At 41.4% G+C, this 20,558-nt stretch overlaps 1 protein-coding gene across 1 annotated transcript in view; it reads left to right on the top strand.

Moving 5' to 3' along the window:
- itfg1 (integrin alpha FG-GAP repeat containing 1) overlaps positions 1-20,558 on the top strand; it is a 135,177-nt gene that overhangs the window by 5,079 nt on the left and 109,540 nt on the right. The window contains exon 7 of the mRNA XM_051380389.1: positions 18,798-18,847. Within this exon, the coding sequence (XP_051236349.1) occupies positions 18,798-18,847 (50 nt within the window). The remainder of the gene's footprint in view (positions 1-18,797; positions 18,848-20,558) is intronic.

Here is a 20,558-nt window from a genome sequence, read left to right as displayed (position 1 = left end):
ATTAAGTCAGGACTTTATTCTCCCTGCCTCTCCATCCTGATGAATGTATATCAGCATATACATAAGGCTCAGTATTTATTTGTTGTTTATTTAAATAAATAAGATGCCACTTAGCTGTGTTTATTTAGGTGATACAAACTTGCAAATTAGGTAAACTGAGACATAAAATCTGTGTGATTTGCTTATGTTTTTTTAAATCTAGGTATTTTTCAGTAAAAATTGGTAAGAACTGCAAACAAAGAGCCTTCAATATACTGTGCGGAGAAGAGGATTACCATATTTTTAGATGATCCCCGGTCCCTGGTTTATACATTCTCTCCAGACCAAAGCTGACCTCTGTTCTTGTAAAAAAAAATTGTATAACTAATACTTGTAAACTTGAAATTTGCTTCCACAAGTGAATCCCACAAAGTTTCCCTGGAGGAAACTCCAGGAATCAGACAAGAGGCCACCAATTTTCAAGTTGACTAAGAGAGAATGGAATAGCCATTTTCTTCACCAGTGAATGGAGAAATCACCTCGTTCTTGTTTTACAGCATGTCACTCCTGTCCTTCTGCCCACTAAGTGTAGTGCTGTCACTTAGACTTATGGGAGGATTTTGTTTTTACCTGTGGAAACTAATCCTCATGTTTAAGGTAATCATAGAGGATTTAGTCATGTCATACTCACTGCAGGTATCTTTTTGTGTTGTGTAGTTTTATTCCCAGGGCTGTCACAGTTCAACCAGAGCAGATTTTAAGTCATTTTTAATCTGTTTAGGGATTAAGAGAAAGTCAATAAACTTAATGAAATCCTGGTGGCAGTATTTGGTGTTTTGGTTTTAATACAGATTGGATTGTGTTGGGGCATCATTGGTTTTTACTGCTTTATACATTTCTCTGCAACCCATCAGTCAGTCAGAGTGATGGCCTGCATGTCAGCCTGCCTTTCACTCTCTTGATAGGCTGTGCAGAGCCTGTCTCTGCTGTAGGAAATCTCCTCTCGCTTCCTCTCCCCTACCCATATGTACACACACACTCACACAAACCCACAAGGACAGTGATCATTAAATCCCTGTGACTTCTTAAGTGCGTTCAGCTGCGTTCAGTTTTCTGTGAGTGAATGTGCAGCAGGAACAACGGAGCATGAGGATGAGAACCAGTGTTGTACATCTGGTGGATGTCAGACTCTTTGGCTGCCACTGTCTGTGGGGGCATGCAGATGGAGAGTGTGAGAGAGAAGAAGAAGAAAGTAGGCAGGAAGTGATGGAGAAATAAAGCCGAATCTGAGAGGATGAATGGTTGGATGAATTGTTTCAAGAAAAAGGATGATGGGAAAGATAAAGGGCAGAGGATGGGTGGGAGGGGGACGAGCAAGGCGGTGGGTGAGTCTTCAAGCGTGGCTCAGCTCTGCTGCGACCACCTGCTCCTCTAAGCGTTACCGGCTGGAGCATCACAAAGTGGCTTAAGCAGGGAGAGAGTGAGTTTTAAAGACAATCTGGGTCCTGCTAGTTAGCCAGTTACAGTTGGAAGCTTTTCAACTGCTACTGATCATATCACGAGAGCCTGAATAACTGTTGGTGCAATAATAAATGAAAAAAACCCCCAGTATAATTCTATACAACTCAACTCTACCATAAACTAAAGCTTCCAAATGAAGATATAGACTTCAGTCAACGTCTCATGCGTTATGCTTATTTGCATTTTTCATTTAACCTCCTGGGTAATCCTGTGTTTGTTAATGTTTTGGCCCGAGGTTTCCAAAAGTTATTTGAGGCACCTCTAGCCACAAAGTGTTTATAGCTCATAAGGAATCATGTGCCTTGAAATTGTGTAATATTAATGAGAATAAAATGAGGGAATGAATGCTCATTAATCTCAATTCATCTTAATTAAGACATGCAGAGTTGTGTTACTGTGGGGAATAAGTGTAAATGCAAATTTACCCAATGCAAATTGGGTAAATGGGGGGAAAATAAAAAGTTTTAAAAATGTATTTGAATTTTACAGAGGCCTCATAAAGGATCCAACAGATACTCGTGGGCCACAACGGTTCTGTGTAATGAAAAAAGTCAGGCTCATCTTTTTTTGGCTCATGTGGAATTACGAGTCCATCTTAATTAGTATGTCTAAAATGACTGTACAACCCTAACTCTACTAATCAATCCACAGGACACAGTGAAAACACAGCATAGCAAAACAACTAGTAATAAAACTTTATAATAGGGATAAGTGGGACACCTTGCCTCTAATCATTTTGAACAATGTGTCCCCTCTCTCACCTCCCAGTACAGTAATACAGTGAGGTATTCTGTTAGTGTGGTCCAAGGAGGGTGAGGGCTGTTTCAGGGCCGTGTCACGACTCCAATCTCAGTCCAGTGTCATAGCTGTAAACAGTCCCATGGTAGTGTATTGGCTGACCTTACTACATCAGCACTGCCAGCGAAAAAAAAAGTCTGGAATTGTTTCCTGGCTGGTGTCAAGGCCTCATTTAGGCCGCTTATTGGACTCTCCAGCCAACCAACCTGGCGCAGACATGCTGCATATGGCTCGTAATCTCTTTTGTTACTATCATCGTCCTCCAGCCAGTGTCTCTGACGGCAACGCATTCATAACAGCTTTGTGTTCATGGTCTTTTGTTTCCCGGTTATTTTGCCTCTGTCCTCACACACTGAGGGATTTCAGGTCTCTTTAAGGAAGTTGTTTTTTTTTTCCAGCTCATTGTATGACTTTTGTACTTCAGGCAATAATATATACACAGTGTCAAGAGTGTAAGGAAAGTTTAGGAGAACATTGCCTGCAGCCCTTTGCACAAATCCACTGGGACTTTCCTCTGTAAGAGTAAACCATGTCTTCAACATTTTGGCCCAGTTACCTCAAGCTAGTCTAATAGTTAGCGCCTAGAAACAGTGTTGCCATGAAAAATTTTGTATGTGCAGTATATTGGTATCTTTGCGCCACAAAGGTAAAGATATCATTAAGCATTGGGCTGGCTTTGTAGATGTAGTTCTGTTCAGGTTACTTCTCACCACAGTGACAACTAATTAGCAGGAAAACGGCTTTTGCAGGACAGCCAGGAGGTTCAAAATTTATACAATAGACATCTAATGTGAGCAGGTGCTTCAACAGCCCTCAAAGCTTCTGTAATCATCAAAGCCAAATGACCACGGGGGGTGTCCTTATCATTTGAATGGTATACACTGAGATTATTCACCCATATTAGATCTGTCTCCTGTACAGGATCATGGCAACCTGCAGGGTCCATATCACATCATGTCAATTCAGAAAGAGCACCGCCAGGCAGGAAGCTATCAGGAGCACGATAAGAACTTGTTTGAGGGAAAAGGTAGTAATTGCAAAGTAATTATAGATGCCATTTTGGGAAAAACATGCACAAGGACAGCAATGCTGGCATAAGGATCCATTGCTAGGCAACGGGCATGGTAATGCTCTTTGCAGCATCCAATTAAACTAGCTCTGTGTCAGAGTGGCTTGCTGATTGTCTGACTAATAATGTGGTGGTGATGGGGGGGAAAGAGAACAGATTTGCCACCTAAAAAGGGTGGCCAAGAAGAAGAATTGATTATACAGGGATTAAGTTTACATTTCGATAGCAGAGTGAGACATTTTTAATAGCCGTTTTGGTAATCGGGGCAATATCACAGAGAGAGACATTCGCCCATTGTGGAAGGATATCACAGGAGTGTAGAAAAATACAATAGTACCGGTCATTCCTTTCTCTAATAGTAATAATAATAATAATAATAATAATAATCTTGTATTGCTTCTGTACTCTTGTGTTTAACTCTAGGTACACAGTGAGTGTACATTTGTCCGTTCCATTTATCCAATAATCCAAGGGGAGCTGTTGTATACAAGCCTAGTTCAGGGTTGAATTGAATGATATGCTACCATCAAAATGAGCACTACAGCAAACAGGCTCATAAATAAAGCCTCATCAGACCAGCAGCCTTACTCACTGCCTTAAAACTTTAATGGGCTGAAGCACTGAGACTTTTGATCAAACAACTTTATTACATATGTGCAGCTGCCTTATGCAAAAAAAACAAAGATGTGTCAATTTTGTATAATAAACTATACTAACCCAAAATAAAAGATGATTAACTGTTGCCTGTCTGATTTGTGGGACTACTTTGGTGCAGTCTGACAAACTGACAGTAATGGACCAGTGGGCCACTTGGGCGAGGATTTGAAAAGCTCACTTGTCCATGGACGAAAGAGCTGGCATATGGATACTGTACAAGGCCAAAACTAGAATAAATTTATTTATTTTCAAGTATCTAGATAACTGGCCTTTAAGGCATTCCCTCTCTACCAAAACAGAGAGGAACATGTCCCAGTGCTAAACCTCCAGCACCCACAGCCACATGTAGCCTACAGCTTCATTAACACATCAGTTGCATTCAGTGATGTTCCTCACATTCTAATTTCCCCATTTTATAGAGATTTGGAGTGAGCTCACAGGCATGTTAGGAGCGCCTCGTGTGATGCGCCAGGCCTTTGAGGTGTGTAGTTTGTAGCATCTCCGCCTCCAGGAAAGCTGGCGCAGCGTCAAACGGGCAAAAGAGATGCTGTGCTTATTTTGGTAAGCACAGGTGTTTTTATAGATAAATGAATAATAGGAATAAATGAGGCAGAGCATTTCCTCTCTGAAATGCAGAGCACTGTGACCGTAGCCTGAGGTTATATTGTTTCCCCATGTTCTGTCCCAAAATAAACTCCTTTGTCTAGAAGAAAACTACATGGACATGTACAAAGGGCAGTTCTAAATATTGATGTGAGTCACCTACATGGAGGTGCTTTTACAGCCTCAGAGAGCCGCAAGTGCCTGTTGACCCATAGGGCTCCATTTTGGTGTCGGGGCAGGAAACGGAACGCACTGTTGCACTGGTGAATTAGTATTTTCTGGTGGCGCACTGACAATATTTCCTCAACTGGCTGTATTGATATCTTGGTGACTCCCCGTGCACCCCCGGAGGGAGTAGAGGAATGGTACAGGGTGTTGCCATGCACGCTCTGCAATCTTGGTGCCAAGAATGAATGTCGCGTGGTCTGCTGCTCACATGCTCAAAGCAGGCTGACAGCTCAGCACACCTGTGTTCCATTTTATTTTGGTCACTTTATTTGGTGAAAACACACCCATATAAATCTAACCGTAATCTAAAATCACACAAACCATTTTCTTTATATTTTGCTCGTTTTTCACTTTGATTCTACGTTTTTCCCCCAGGCGACATATTTTTTTTTATTCTTGTTATCGTGTCAATGCCAGTGAGGTAGAATAAAGATTAATGAGGGATTCTCACCAGCTTGATAATCCACAACAGCCTATTTGGAAAGTCTCCCTTTCACTCTGGTGACTCAGCCTTCTGAAGGCAGCAGTTCTGTTCCATCTGTCTGTAACTGGAGTGATACTGCGCATAGTGTCCGATGGTTAAACTGTGGTAAAACCTCTGTGCTTATGTTAGCATTAAAGGTGTGGTTATATTGAAATATATTTACATATATATATTTTCTTCTGAAAATCAACAGGCGTTTGAGAGGGATTTATTGAAAACAGTTCACACTGTCCCTTGAAAAATTGTAGACCAGTTCCCTCAGGATCGTTTGTTCCTGCCGGCCCTCCCGCGGTATCTCCATCCAAATCACTGGGTAACCCTGGTAATGGTTGCATGTGTCATCAATATCCTCTGGGGCGTTTTTACGATAAGGTAGACTTGACTGTGATGAGGAACAGGATGTGATAGAGATTACATTGGGTTTATTGTTATAGAGAGAGCGGGAAAGGGCCACAGGTCCAATTTGAACTCATGGTTGCTGCAGCAAGGAATCAGCCTTGGTACATGGGGCACCAGCTCTACCAGGTGAGCTACTAGGGTGCCTCACAATATGAATACAGTTCATTGAATTAAACGTTAAAAGTAATTTCAGAAATAAAATAAAATGCAATGTGCAAAAAATAAATTTTCAAATTCCTCTTTCATTCTATTTATGACATTATAGGGATTAATCAACAGCAGATGTTTGTTGTATGGATCATTTTGGATCAGCCTCTGACACACCCATGTATAATGTATTATAATGTATTTTTTCTGATTCTACCCTGTATCCAAGTGTGCCTCAGGTGTGCCAGGCGAGCCTGGCCATGAAAAATACCAAAAGTGTGTTTGGCACACGCCAGTCTTCAGGGCAATCTGTGTCGCACCACACCACACCACACCACAGGTTTCACTAACATAGAGCCCTTAGTCCTGTTATGGCATTGTGTGCCTTTACAAGCAAATTAAGAACAACAGAATTAGAGAAACCGTCTAGGAAGATAGGTAACGAAGGTCCCTGGTTGCATTTAGTCCCAACATGTTGTCGTCACATGGTTTCTTGGTATGCAGGGTAGACCCACCAGAACGCCAGGACATGCCACTCTGTTTATTTTATTTTATTTATTTTATTTTTTTTGATATGTAATGTACCCTCTGTAAATTTAATTAGTTTACACAAATAGACACACATAGAGTCGTGTATTTAATGCTTCTAAAATGCATGTCACTCTTAATGTTGGCACACTTTACTGTTGCACCTCCTGTATACACAAACACACACACACACGCACACGCACACACTTTGTTCTGATCCGTGGAATGAGCTTTCCTATGCTTGTTACAGTAGTTCCGTGAGCAGTTTCTATTTACACACACGCACATATGCACCATAAAGAAAGTAAGCAAAACAGGATGGGAAAGTGTGTGTGTGTATGAGAGGGTTTGGCCATAATCCTCCCCATAGCTACTGCACCTACGTTGTTCCCTGTAATGGTTTTAGGAGATTATTTCTTCTGGGAATAGCATTGCTCCATTCTGCTTTGGTGTGTTTTGCCATGTTTGTGAATGAGCCGTTTTGATAGATCGGGGTGGAAGTCACACAGCGTGGAGTAGGGCTACATATTGGCTTAGAGACGGATTTATTCTGTCGAGCTTTTCACTTTGTTACTGGCCTGGATTCTGCATTTTTATCTGTGTGTGCGTGCGTGCGTGCGTGCTGGTGGATGAGTGAGGGAGTGGTGGGTGTGTTAATGTGACTGTGTGCACATCAGAACTGACATCATGTTGTGAGATACAGTGTTGTGATATTACCTTTACGTGTGTGTGGAGTATTAGTTGTGCATATGTCTGAGCTAAAGGTGTGTGTGTGTGTGTGTGTGTGTGTGTGTGTGTGTGTGTGTGTGTGTGTGTGTGTGTGTGTGTGTGTGTGTGTGTGTGTGTGTGTGTGTGTGTGTGTGTGTGTGTGTGTGTGTGTGTGTGTGTGTGTGTGTGTGTGTGTGTGTGTGTGTGTGTGTGTGTGTGTGTGTGGTAAGTCTATATATATTCATTTAAAACAGTGTGGTTGCTATGACACTGACAGACAGCATTCATTCTTTATTGAAAATGTTGTGACAAAGTTACCAAGCCAGCCATGTTGTAGCCTCTGGGAAAAAAGTCTCTGAAAGAGAAAGGCATCTTTGAAGAGAATCTTTCAACCCTCTCAGCCTCTGTCAGACATTTTAACTGAGGGGGAAAAATTGACTGTCATATTTCACTACATTAACAAGCAAAGTGTATGTGATGGCACAGCTTACCTTGGCTGTTCTCTCTCAGCCGACAAGGTAGCAGTACAAATGTATTTTTTTTTCTTCTGCTCCTTCTTTCGACACTATAGTAAATCGTCTTTGTGGGCTTTGGGCAAGTTTGAGAAAGCTCGTTTCACAGTCCGATGGTTCCTTGCTAGCAGGGGGACAGGGCCACATATCAATGGAGCTGGCCTGTGAAGATTTGGCTCCAACCCCACACGGTCCACTCACACATCTAAAAGGGACACTGTGACATTGTGAATTTCGGTATATATATTGACAATCGTACTGAAAGGCTTGTCAAGTCATGTGAAGGAACATTACATAAATGAAATACTAAATACTAAACTGCAGCGATCCAAAAAAGATTGTAAATGCGTTTGTTTAATGTTGCCCTCACTGCTGTCATGACCTTCTAACTTGTCTCAGGGAAAAGTGTTATTCTTCAGAATGCTAGTGTAAGTAAGCTCATGTTAGATTGGAAGTCCACTCATTTCAGCATCTTGTCATTGGCTGGCTTTGTTTTTGCTGATTCATTTTTGACTTTGCATGAACTGCAGTCCAGTTATTTAATATTTTTCTATCCCTTGTGAGCCTGTAGTCATTGCAGCCTGAGGTCTTGGGGCAGACACCTCCAAGGTATTCCTGTGTTATTTTGAAAGGCTAAAGGTGAGCAGGCTGGTGCGGTCAGGGCTCCACAGCTTTGGGATGACCTTCCTGAACATCTCAGTCTCACAGAATCAATACATTTGAAGTCTATTCTTGGAACATAGTTTTATGTAGGGGTCTGCACAGGGCGGTCTGGCCTGCAGGTACAAGAGACCCGCAGCAGATGTCAGCAGTGTGGGTTTTCCAAGGCTGTAGGGGGGCATACTGACTGTTATGCTGTAATGGAAGGTCATGCTTGATAGCCACCTGTACATATACCTACGTATCCCTGTTGCCTGTCTTATATGCCATCTTGTACATTTTTTCCCCCCTTGTTTGATGTTATGACTTAAAATCTTTAAGTTTTTAAAGTTTTGTACTCTGAAGCTCTTTTTAACAGTTTTGAAAAGGGCTGTATTTTATTACATCATTGTACTTGTTGTTCTCAGGTGTCCCATAAAGAGTATATTATTCTTGTTAGCAGTGTCTGGGACATTACCAACTATAATTCTAACTTAAAACTCTTTAACAAAAGCAGTGTCTCTGTTGGCAGGACAGACCAATTATACAGACCAAATGTCACATTAACTTTTTTGTAAGAGGTGTTGGCCCTGAAATTATTTTGAAATATTTGGCTGTGCTTGTTTGTGTTAACAGAAGATGTTGGGATAATTATGTGTTTGTGTGTCCAGTCCATATCAGCTAGTACTCACTGTATGTAATTTTCCTTTCCCCAGCATTAAAACAGGCACCACCAAATATCAATAGATTGGACTTGAAGGTCTGCATATTTTCCGACTAACCTTATCGCCTTGCATCTCTCTGCTCCCTCCACGCTGAGAGTGAGGATACCCTCCCAGTGTCTGTTGGAGGCAAAGTATCCGTTTCACTAGTGACGGCGGTGACATTTCCTTCAGAATGCCAAAGGCCTTCCCTCTGTCCAGCTGAGGCATGGATCAGTCCGAGGGTTGAAGACGGGGGGGAACAAATTGATGCAAACAGACGAACACAGAGGGCCTGACTGATAGGCTGCAGGATGACTTATAGCAGGACTATGGACCAATATAAATGAGATACACAAACACAAAAACAAGCAAGTGCAGGGGCACACACTTCGTGCTTTCAACCTTCTCATTCAGACTCATTACTGTCAGACTCATTCAAACTCCATTACACACACACACACACACACACACACACACACACACACACACACACAAAGTGGACATTTGTCCCCCAACCTCCATAAACAGGGCAATGAGATCAGTCGGCATGGCGGCCTTCCTTAAGCCCATCTCCCCAGCACCCCCGAGGGAATAGAGCACATAACTGTGTCTGTGTGTGTGTGTGTGTGTGTGTGTGTGTGTGTGTGTGTGTGTGTGTGTGTGTGTGTGTGTGTGTGTGTGTGTGTGTGTGTGTGTGTGTGTGTGTGTGTGTGTGTGTGTGTGTGTGTGTGTGTGTATATGTGTGTATGTGTGTGTGTGTATATGTGTGTATGTGTGTGTGTATATGTGTGTATGTGTGTCCGTTTGACAGCCAACGGGGGATAAGAGTCACAGCTTGTTTGCTGAGTAACAGGCTAGCAAATAACCTGCTCAGGGGCATTAGAGACATGAAGAAAAGCGAGGGTCAGCTCCGTCTGTCTGTCTGTCTCTCTTTCTTTCTATCACTTTATTGCATTGTCTCTGTACGCCTCTTTCTCTTTCCCCTCCTTCCTGCATGTTTCTCTGTGCCTCTTACCTGCCCTGCCCTCATTCTCTTCTGTGGCACTCTCACATCTTGTACCAGGATTTGACTTTCTTCTGCCCCACCAACACACGCACAGATGCACATAACCCTAATATCTTGGAGCGTGATGATGAGTGAGGTGACAGTACACATGCACAAACACACACAGCATATCAGACACTAATGCAGCAGCTGCGGTGCTGGCTGTCAGATCCACTCTGCACTGCAGTCTGGAGAAACCACTGCTACTTCTCTGCTGCAAGGCCTTTTACAGGTACAAGGAGGGGGTGTAATACTGCTGTTGCTGCTGTTCCTGCTGTCGTTGGCCTCAGATAGCCCCTCTAGACTAAAGAAAGCAGGGACTGGGACTGGATATTGGAGTGTGAAGGAGGTCTGGGAGGAAAAAGTTTCAGAGGAAAAAATGAGAGAATGGGTGAGAGGAAGTTTAAATGGGAGTTGTTTTCTGATATTGTAATGAGTCGCTGAGTTTGACTAATCAGTTTTATTTTCATCCTCAGTCTAAGTAATGAATGTCTTCATGTCATGCATTTTCTAAATGAATAGACAGCGGGGGTGCATTGTTAGTTTGTTCACCTATATATTATGCATGCTATCGGAGAGTTTGCTGATTGGATTTTCAAAATCTGCGGGAAACCAGGGGGGCAATTCAGCTCGCCGTGGTGTTCTTACAAATTATACAGAATGGCGCAGAACAACAGCTATGAAAAAAATGTAATGAAGGTGTACTCGTTGCTGATCGTTCCAGAGGGGACAGATCATGTTTAATGTATGCAACTTTTTTTCTTCTTCTGTCTGTCTGGACGAGAGACTGAATCCTCAGAAATACTCACTTGCCGTATCGCTTGGCTGCCCTTACCTCTGTATGACACAGTGCTAGAAAGCAGATGAAGGGAAGGACGACAGAGGAGCAAGGAAGAGAGACGAGTTCAGTTATGAGAGGAGTCATGCAGTCATCCGATTCCAATATGAAGTCCTTGCGAGCACAGTGGAATCGATAATAGTGGCTTACTCCACTGGCGGTCATGTCCTCGTCATACTGTCTTCACTCTTATGCTGCCATGCAACCAATCTAAAGCCTTTCAGCGTGTACATTGTATCTAGTATAAAGAACGTGCATAGATAGTATTTATATGTATACGTTGTATAGGCCTTGAATGCTCGAATGACTTGAAGCTCACCACCGCTTTTGATAAGCTGCTAATTGGAAGCTTGCAAGCACCGGCTGGCAGAATAAAATGACTGCTAATTTAAGTGAACATCGATGAGGCTCGCTGTTGCCACAACGCTGAAGGCAAAGGACACATGGGGAGGATAGAGTGGGTGAGTGAGCACGGTGTAGTGTGTACGTGTGTGTACTTGCATGTGTCTCTACTGTAGTGGCAGCCATGAGAGTAACAGGGGACTTGTGTGAACAGAGTAATTAGCTACAACTCCACACACCAACTCTCTCCCTTCCCTTCCCTTCCCTTCCCTCCCTCCCTCCCTCACTGTTCTGCTCTTATAACCAAATTTGGTTTACAGCATTATTGTTCTTTAATAATCTGTTTCAGTGTGGGGGAGAGTAACAGGATACTGTGGATGAGTTTATTAATCGCTATAGTGAGGTAAAAATTATGCCAATTTTGCATTGTTTTAGGTTTTTTGGCATTTCTATTGAGAAACGGAAACAGTGATGGATTTCTGTTTCAAAAACAGTGTTTTCTCTGTGTTGACAAACTTTCCTGATGTAAATGTCTCGTATTAGTCTTCCTGGCAGGTTCAGGTAGTGTGGCTGCCCTTTTGTTTACATTTGGGTCACGAATTGTGCCTTTTAATGTGCTCATCCATTTGTTTCAAGTTACAGACCTGTGACTGTTCTCAGTTCACTGTTCGTCAGAGTCATAACACCTCTTGATCCATAGCAATGGTGCTACTGTCTTGGGCCACAGAGTATGGCAGATAAGAGGGTATGTGTGTGCAGAGAGAGAAACAGATAGAGGGAAGGTGATAGTGAGACAAAGCAAGGAGATAGAATAGGCCCCCGCCTGCTGCTGTCTATTCTCCTCAATGTCAGAGTTCTCCTTCTCTGCCGAGACTTAGCACCCGCGTAGCATCACCCTATCTGTTTATACAGAGGCTAATAGGAAGCCTGGTCTTTATCCCCACACTGCGGCTCAACATAATGGAATAGAGAGACATAATGCTGCTCGAGTCAAACAGTCAGCGGAGGCCTTTAAATTGCTTCCAATCCCCTTAACAAATCTGATGGAGAGCCTATGAATAACTCAAGGACCGCTCATCTCCCCACACTCTGCTTCTCTTCTCTTCTTTTCTATCCCCTTCCCTCCTCTCCTGTCCTCTCCTCAAAATCAGTCTAAACCTGAGAATCAACTTGGATTAACCCACATTACTTTGCTTTTTAGGACGTGGTATATATTTCCTAGACTGATCTATTGCAAGTCCAGCTTACATTCCAGGTTGAAGATCCCAAACAGACATCACATGTTTGCAGGAAAAAAAAGTTTTGCGATAGAGTGTGCCAAAAAAAAAGTTTTCCCAGGAATTTTAATTTTCTTCCTGAATGGATACAGAGAACATAGAATTGACTTCAGTCTCGTGAGGTGAGATGACTCTTCCCTCTATCACGTCATATTATCTCCCAAAAGTCCATTGAAATAGGGTCGCTGGAAATGTCTAAAACATTTTAGGCTGATGTTTTGTTTTGCATTAGAATCCCTCAGTACAAAAAAAAGGGGAAAAAAAAGGTTTATTTACCACTGCACAGCTGAAAAGATATTTCTTAAAGGAAGTTCAAATCTCACTGCACATCAGACGCCTGTTGCAACTTATGCTGTATGTGTGTAAAGTTCAAACGAAGCTTAGTCTGAACGTAGAGCGGGAGTTGGATTGCTAGTTAGTTACAATGTAGAGTCAAGACTGAACTTAAAATGTACGCCTCCCCCAAGCAGGTGGAAGTCGCTTCCTTTCAACTGTTGTCATGCTGTTAGAAAGATGGGAAACCAATGATTGAGTGGGAGGAAAGGTCTTTCATGCTTAGGCTACAGTGAGAGCACATTGTCTGTGATAGACAACATCAGTTAGCATTTATGATGACTTTGATATGTATGCTAACTATTGTGTGCACAGTTTCCATTACTTGCATTAGATGAGAGCACAGGTGTGATTTTATGCTGCGTTCACTAGAGATTGCCACTGGAACCAAGTGGATGTTTGTTACATAAACATATTGCATTGTGATTTTTATTTTTCATTTCTCATAAATGTATGTTAAAGCTGTGCAGTAGAACGTATAAATGAAGAATACTTTTTTTTTTCTGTTTGAAAAAACATTTACTAGCACAGTAACTCTCATGTGGTTGCAGATGTTTTAATCCACATGAGGTACATGGCATGTGTCCAACAATCAGTAAACGCCTGCCCTTACCACTTCACATTAAGCTCATCTGTGTCCTGATAGAAACAGCATAGAGGCAATCAAACCTTTGTGCAGCATGCTGATATTTGTCCCAACAGAAACAGCGAGGAGACCTACAGTACCTCCCCACTTCTGCAGCATGCTGGTCTGTGCTGCAGCTTACCTTTGTAAACTGTTGTTTGTTTTAACATACTTGAGCTGTGGCAGTTGTTGCTCTTAACACTCTGTTATTAGCAGCCGAGACACTTGCAATTATTCTGTTAGTGTGAAAGGACCGGCTGATTGTAGATGATTGGCTGGATCACAACCCAGTGACAAAGAAATTCACACGCAGATGCACACACAGATATTTAAATAATGTGCTGAAATCAGCCATGCAGTGTGGGGGCGGGTGCACGTGTGTTTATGCAGCCTGCTCATCATGTACTCGTTCATGTGGGTGTGACAGTGTGCTTTCTGAAGTGTCATTTGTAGGGAAGAGACAATTCAACAAAACAGAAAAGAGTGTGCGAGAGCAGAGGAACGCAGAGGAAATAATCAAGTGATTATAGATTGCCTTCTTGCAATTAAAGGATTAGCATGCTTTTGCTTTGTAGTGATTTGTTTTGTATGCCTGTTTTTTTGTATTCAGATGCACCTTGAAAACTGGATGGCCTAAGCATCCAGTATCAGTCTCCCCCTTTCTCTCAGTCTCTCTTTGCCGTGTGTTTTTTGATGTCTAGCATTGCTCTAGCCTGTATAGTTAGCATGTCTTTAATTATCCACCAACATGACATACCACTTAGAGCTCTGAATCCCTGTTGCTGTTATGCAACCCAACCCTCCCACACACAAACACATTTATATACCTTAATTATGTATGCATCTTTCCCGAGTGGTGGAGTATGACAGCTCTATTAGCTTATGCTTTGAATGTGTGCATGTGCTCATCGTGCAGAGTGCCAGATCTGTGGTGTCGTTGAAGGTTTTGATGCCTGTAGTATTCTTGTTGTTAACCTAAAGGTGATGAATAAAACTCAATGTGTGACACAGCATGCTGTGCAAAGTAGAACAAGCTCGTGGATTAAGTCGTAGAGCAATGAATATGTATATTTCCAGGCTCAAACACTGTTATATGTGCTTTTAAATGACAATAAAAAATAATAAAATGTCATGTTTTTGGGATCATAAACGTAGAGAAAAAAAAGCAATTACCTCCAGTATACACAAACAAAATTACAAGAAAACATCACAAGGTACCAAAGCTTAAAAAGAGAATGAATTAATAATCAACAAGAATTTGTTTGAGGACATTGTGTTGACAGGTTTTCTGATGAGGTTGTACTCTGTTGAAGAAAGCACTACCTAAATATTTAGAGATATAGCTAGCCAGTAGTCCAAAGTACAAATTTAATTCACAGTGATGCGTAATGAAGTATGAAGATAAAATTTAGATATTGTTGCAGAATTATTTTAACGCTGTCAAGGGGCTGGTTACAGAATTTTGGACCAATGGCAGTGTGGTTATAGTCTTAAAATCATGCAATGAAATCATATCATATGTATATTGGAAGGAATAATCAAGGCTATAAAGCTTATATTTTAAGCTCTACTGACTGTTCACAACACTACAGCAGCGTCTCTGCTTATCTTTTTTTACTGAGACAAAGCTTTAGTAGGCTTTGATGCTCGTGTTGGTCACTTCCAATCATACAGGTCTAACAGGATTACTGGTAGCTTGTCATGATACTGGGACAGCCGCAGCCTGTTTGATATCACCAGTGACCTTATGATCACCGCTTCAACAGATGTCCTGCAGGTGTCCCCGTCACCTTTGCAGTCTTACTGAGCTGTTCTGTAATTGTTGAACATTGTCTTGGCTCACCTCGAAACCTGACATTCAGTTTAGTTAGTTAGTTTACTTCCAACTTGCAACAACAAAGTTTTCTGAATTTGCTAAAAAAAAAAAAAAAAAAAAAAAATCTCAGACAAAAGTGTAGGTTTGAACTTTCCACCCACATCTACCCATATTAAGAACATATAGTTGAATATTTCTATATGTTTTTCTGGGAGGATTTTCTGGCTGACAGAAAAAGGAACACCGGAAAGAATAATAAAGATACAAATATGAGTATCATCTTGTGCTTTAAGATGCACAAAAGAAAAACTGAGTTGCAAAAATTAAACTGGGGGTAAGCAAGGCAATACAAACTACTTAATTACACAAAGGGCTTTCACTTAGGATCCACTCTGTTTCTATTCTGTTTGATCCCTCCCTTCTCTGTTTTGTTCTGTTCCTCTTTATAATATCTCTTTTAACTTAAATGAGTCCCTAAAAGGCCCTTGGCGGCCCAGTAAAAGTCCCTGGAACAGTAAAACTGTGTTAAAGTGAGTGATGGTGGCAGCAGTTAGGTTTATATTGCTAGCTAGCAGCTCTTTATGAGACTGTGTAGACTACTTTCTTCCAGGGACCGAGGAGTAAGGGAGGAGAGAGTGGAGGAGGACAATGCACTGAATAGGATTATGTCAGAAGGATCACATTAAAATTTCCTTACTGCTCAGTTTACCAAAGAGAATTTGCTACTCTGTCGGTGCATATTCCCCTTGACACATGCACACCTAAAAGTGCATTCCCTCTCAGGATAGATCCATGTGTGGTGTCTAAGGAGAAAGCAGGTTGAAGTTTAGTGCCCTGCTGAAGGGCACTTTCCACTTCCAAGTTGTCAGTTTCAGCCCTCAAAACACTTCCTGACAGTGGCCAGAATCAAACCAGCAAAGGGAACTATAGTGCAGTTTCAAGTTGGACTGGCATTTAGTAACTAACAGAAGAGAAGTTAGTGGAGGAAGGAGTTTGGCAGTAGTGAACTTTGGTTAAAAAGAAAGAGGCAAGTGGTGAGATGAGGAGCGAAGAGAGGAAGTATCCCCACAGCGAGAATGTTAAGTGTTTACAAGATGAAGATGCTGTCGTGCATCTCTCTGCTCCTCCGTCTACCCCATGCCACTCTCGCTGACACACCGCCATCACACCTAATCAGCCAATCACGGCTGGATTCTGTCTAAGAGGCCTGATTGGCTGATTAACCAAGCTCATCAGCACACCACCCGGTGCGCCTACAGACACACAAGCACATACACAATGTGCAGATTACTGAGTATATCCTGTATCGTGTGTGTGTGTGTGTGTGTGTGTGTGTGTGTGTGTGTGTGTGTGTGTGTGTGTGTGTGTGTGTGTGTGTGTGTGTGTGTGTGTGTGTGTGTGTGTGTGTGTGTCTGTGTCTGTGTCTGTGTGTGTGTGTGTGTGTGTGTGTGTGTGTGTGTGTGTGTGTGTGTGTGTGTGTGTGTGTGTGTACACATGCGCATAATCTATGCATGCATTTGTTATCTTCTTTGCATTTGTAAATGGTTTGGAGTCTGTGTGGGCAACATGTCTGCAAGTCTATAAAGTTTAAAAATGAAAAGTTGTTTTACCATTTTCAGCTCCTTAAAAATGGTTTGACTTTGCATTTTAGTCTTGAATATTATTTTGGATGGCTGTGTGTGTGTGTGTGTATTTGGGAACCATCTTTTGCACAAATTGCCCAACAGCTGTAGTTGGGTGTACATAAACTAAAGCAAAGGCACAGAGCCTCAAATTACAGTTTTGGGAATATACTCATTTATGTGTAATATTATAATTTTCTTGGTAGCTGGCAATTAAACCACACATTTATAAACAATCAGTATATCTGGTAATAGTCAGTATCATAGAAACTCCATCAAAACAGTTTTTCTTTCACTGTAAGTCATAACACAAAATAAAGAAAGGTATTGAGTAGGAGGGCAGGTTCACTATAGCAAAATCCATGGAATTTGGACCTACCGTTGTAGCAAATACCAATGCAGAGATTTCTGGGAGCAAGCGGGAAGCATGAATAGCATGTTTTCATTTTTGAGGTTAGATTTACAAACCATAGCTTACTGAATCTTCCTTACACGAGGTGGCTCCTTGAGCTCTACTCATGTTTTCCCTCGGTTATTGGGATGTCTGCCATGGGGCATCTGCAGATTGGTATGCCTGAAGATTGCCTTATGGTCAATACAGTGTTTGACACGTAGCAAATGAAAGGTTTTTATCTATTATATATCGTATAATAAAACTTTAGTGAGGAGTCGCAATGTATTTGCAGTATTTTAACTTTCTATTAGCTGCAGTGGCCACTGCGGTGTATGATACTTATATCATGCATTGTGCATGATTCAGGATTTCCACAGTAGCCTCTGTCATTACACATATCTCATTCTTCCTGTCTTCCCTTTATTCATCCTCTATTCCATTATCATTTTCCCATGCAGAGCACGGCAACACGTGGAATATAGCAGGAATATTGCAGGGCCCAAAGGCAGATCAATGCCAATATTTATTTCATGTCCAATTACTGGGGCAGAACCGCAGTCCGGAGAATGCAGCGATGAAAGTAAACTCATAGAGAGCCACACAGAAACCCCATTAGAAGTGCAGCCTGCAGCCTATAAGCTTCAAGAGTAAGGAATATGAGTACAAGCGCAGGTTATAGGATTCCAATAGCGCGAGCTACAGGCATTACCAGAGGGTGAATCCTCCAGAAAGCGGAGTGAAATCCTGTTGCTTTCAGTGGGAGATCCCCCCCACTATCCTTTTTCCTCCTCTTCACCTTCACCTGTTTTTTTCTGTTACAGCTTTAGAAAGCCAATTCATCTTTAGAAATTCAGGAATCCCACCTGTACTCTATATTAAACAGTGAGAGTTAAAGAGAATGGTCAGAACATATCAAAGTCAATCCTGTTCATCACTAACCAAGCTCTGAAATATTTCACACACTCATGTTCTCTCTACTTTTTTTTTTTTTTTTTTTGGCTGTATGAGAGTGAACATGATAATGTTTGAGCTGTATACGGTGATATTTACAAGTAGGCCTGAACATTATACATGATGTTGACAAGTCTCAGTATTGTAATGCCAATTCTTGCCTTGTGTCAATAGCAGTGGGACAGATACTGAGAGACAAATTTATTTCAGTAGTTGCAAATTAAGAAGGAAGAATTTATATTGAATTACTGTTTGCTTTTAAATATTTTACCAAAACCATACTATGCTACCAGGAGTTAGATTACAGAAGCTCTTGTAAACCTCAGTTATAATTTGTTTTAAAGATTACTTCTCTTGTATAAATAAAACAACATTAGCAATCCAAGCAATCACTGACTTTTTATTGATCTGCTGTTCTTTTTTCGTAAAGGTACAAAGGTTCACAGCTGGAGCACAGTACATTTTCATTGCAGTCATTCCCACTAATCAATAGATTTTTCTTCATTATAGATCAATAGTCCCTGTATCACTTAATGACTTGCACCCTCCCTTCTGTTTCTCTGTCCTCCCCACTCCAGATTTGTTCCTGACCACTGAGGGGCCTAAGTTTGAGACGTGGCTCAGTAAGGTAATAAGCCTTTTTGAATATGTTTGTTTCTTGTTTTCCTGTCGCAGCTTTCCGTTTCCACTGCCTGCCTGTCTGTTCAGTTCAGACAGGACAGCCATATGTGAGTCATCCCACTCCTCTGTATCTGTGCAGTAGGATGCATGATCACTGTGTGGTAAACATGATTTTCTTTTAAATCAAATCATAGCTTTTATGACTGTTAATCCTCATATATTATCTTGTGTTATGATATATCACATTGCTGTATCAACAGTACAGAACTCTTATGTAAAGTTTATAATATTGCATATTGATTTGTAGTCTTTAAGGACAAATAAAACACATAACTTTGATTTCACAAATGCCCTTCTCAAGTTACCAAAGCCTCTAGTGATGGTATAAAATTGCCTTTTTTTGTCAGACTAACTGTCAAAATCCCCAAAAGGTCATTTCGCAAAAAAAAGATATGGAAGACAGCCAAAGAAATATTCTCTGATTTGAGACGCACCAGTGAATATTTGCAGTGTAAAAACAGAAAAAAAGCCAAACAGGTGTATTCTTTTTGAAGGTGTATGTGAATAAAACTATGTAGACTCTAGAAACTGTCATATGGTGAACTGTCAGTGGTGGTCCCTGATCGAGTGATTCCCAACTGATGGGCAATGGTTCAAAAGTGGACTGAGGGTCGCACGTCTGTGGGTCAAGGGACTGTTGTTTTCCACAGACTGAGCTAGCTAAATACAAAAAACACAAAATATTTAACGTGGTTATACCTGTATTGAATGCAAAAAACAGCATTTTGTGAGTTTCAAACCTCTTTTCTTGTCTTTATTATTTCAGCACCTATTGTGGTATTGATCTGTTTTGTTTATCAATCTAAGTTGTTATGCTGTAAAAATAGTTTTAGTAGCTCAAACATGCCTGAATTAGATGTAACAGCTTTTTTACTGCTTTTGGTTGTTTATATTGGTTTTTTAGCCCTAATTGAACTATTTTGCTGTGTTATTTTTATTGAGCTATGAGCCCCTGTTGCACTTCAGTTTTTTAGTTTTAAAATTGAAGGTTTGTAAGCACTGTCTCCTCACATCGAGAAGGACCCAGGTTTGAATGAATGACGGGCAGAATGCATGAAAATAAACTGAATGGGTGTTAAATTGATCTATGTGTGGACCGTGACCCTGATGTCGAAGGGAAAATTTGATCTCAGTGGGAACCACAACAAATAGCTGTTACCTGAACTTTATGATGAAACAATGATAAAGTGATTACTTTCTGTTCTAAAATAACACAGCATTTCTTCACTTTTAAGGTGTATGTTTATACTTACACTTACCTGCTCTCAGCCACTGTTGTCCATAAACTAAGGACTTATGGTTCGTAATAGAAATGTTTTGTGTGTCCCTTTATGAACACCAATAGGAAGATTGTGTCTGACTCTGTATGGTAAGCAAAAGTATGTACCTAGTGAGCAGAGAGTGACGACCCACACACCACCCCTCTTTTCATTTCTTTATTGCAACAAACAGATCTACAAAGCTTGGGGGGGTGCAGAACTGTTGGCACTGCTGCAGGACTATTTAATATTCTGGGAGAGCAGAGAGGGGAGACCGTGGCTCTGGGCTTTTGTCGAAGGGGCCTATTTGAAATTCAGCAGGTCGAGGCACAAGCCGAACAGTAGTCTGTTATCACAGAGAGGGAGAGTAGGAGAAAGGAAGGGGAGGAGGTAAGATAG

This window comes from Dicentrarchus labrax, unplaced genomic scaffold, assembly GCF_905237075.1.
Source record: "Dicentrarchus labrax unplaced genomic scaffold, dlabrax2021, whole genome shotgun sequence".
In the NCBI taxonomy this organism is placed as follows: domain Eukaryota; kingdom Metazoa; phylum Chordata; class Actinopteri; family Moronidae; genus Dicentrarchus; species Dicentrarchus labrax.
The sequence above is the reverse complement of the archived record's forward strand: the minus strand, read 5'-3'. Positions and strand labels throughout refer to the sequence as shown.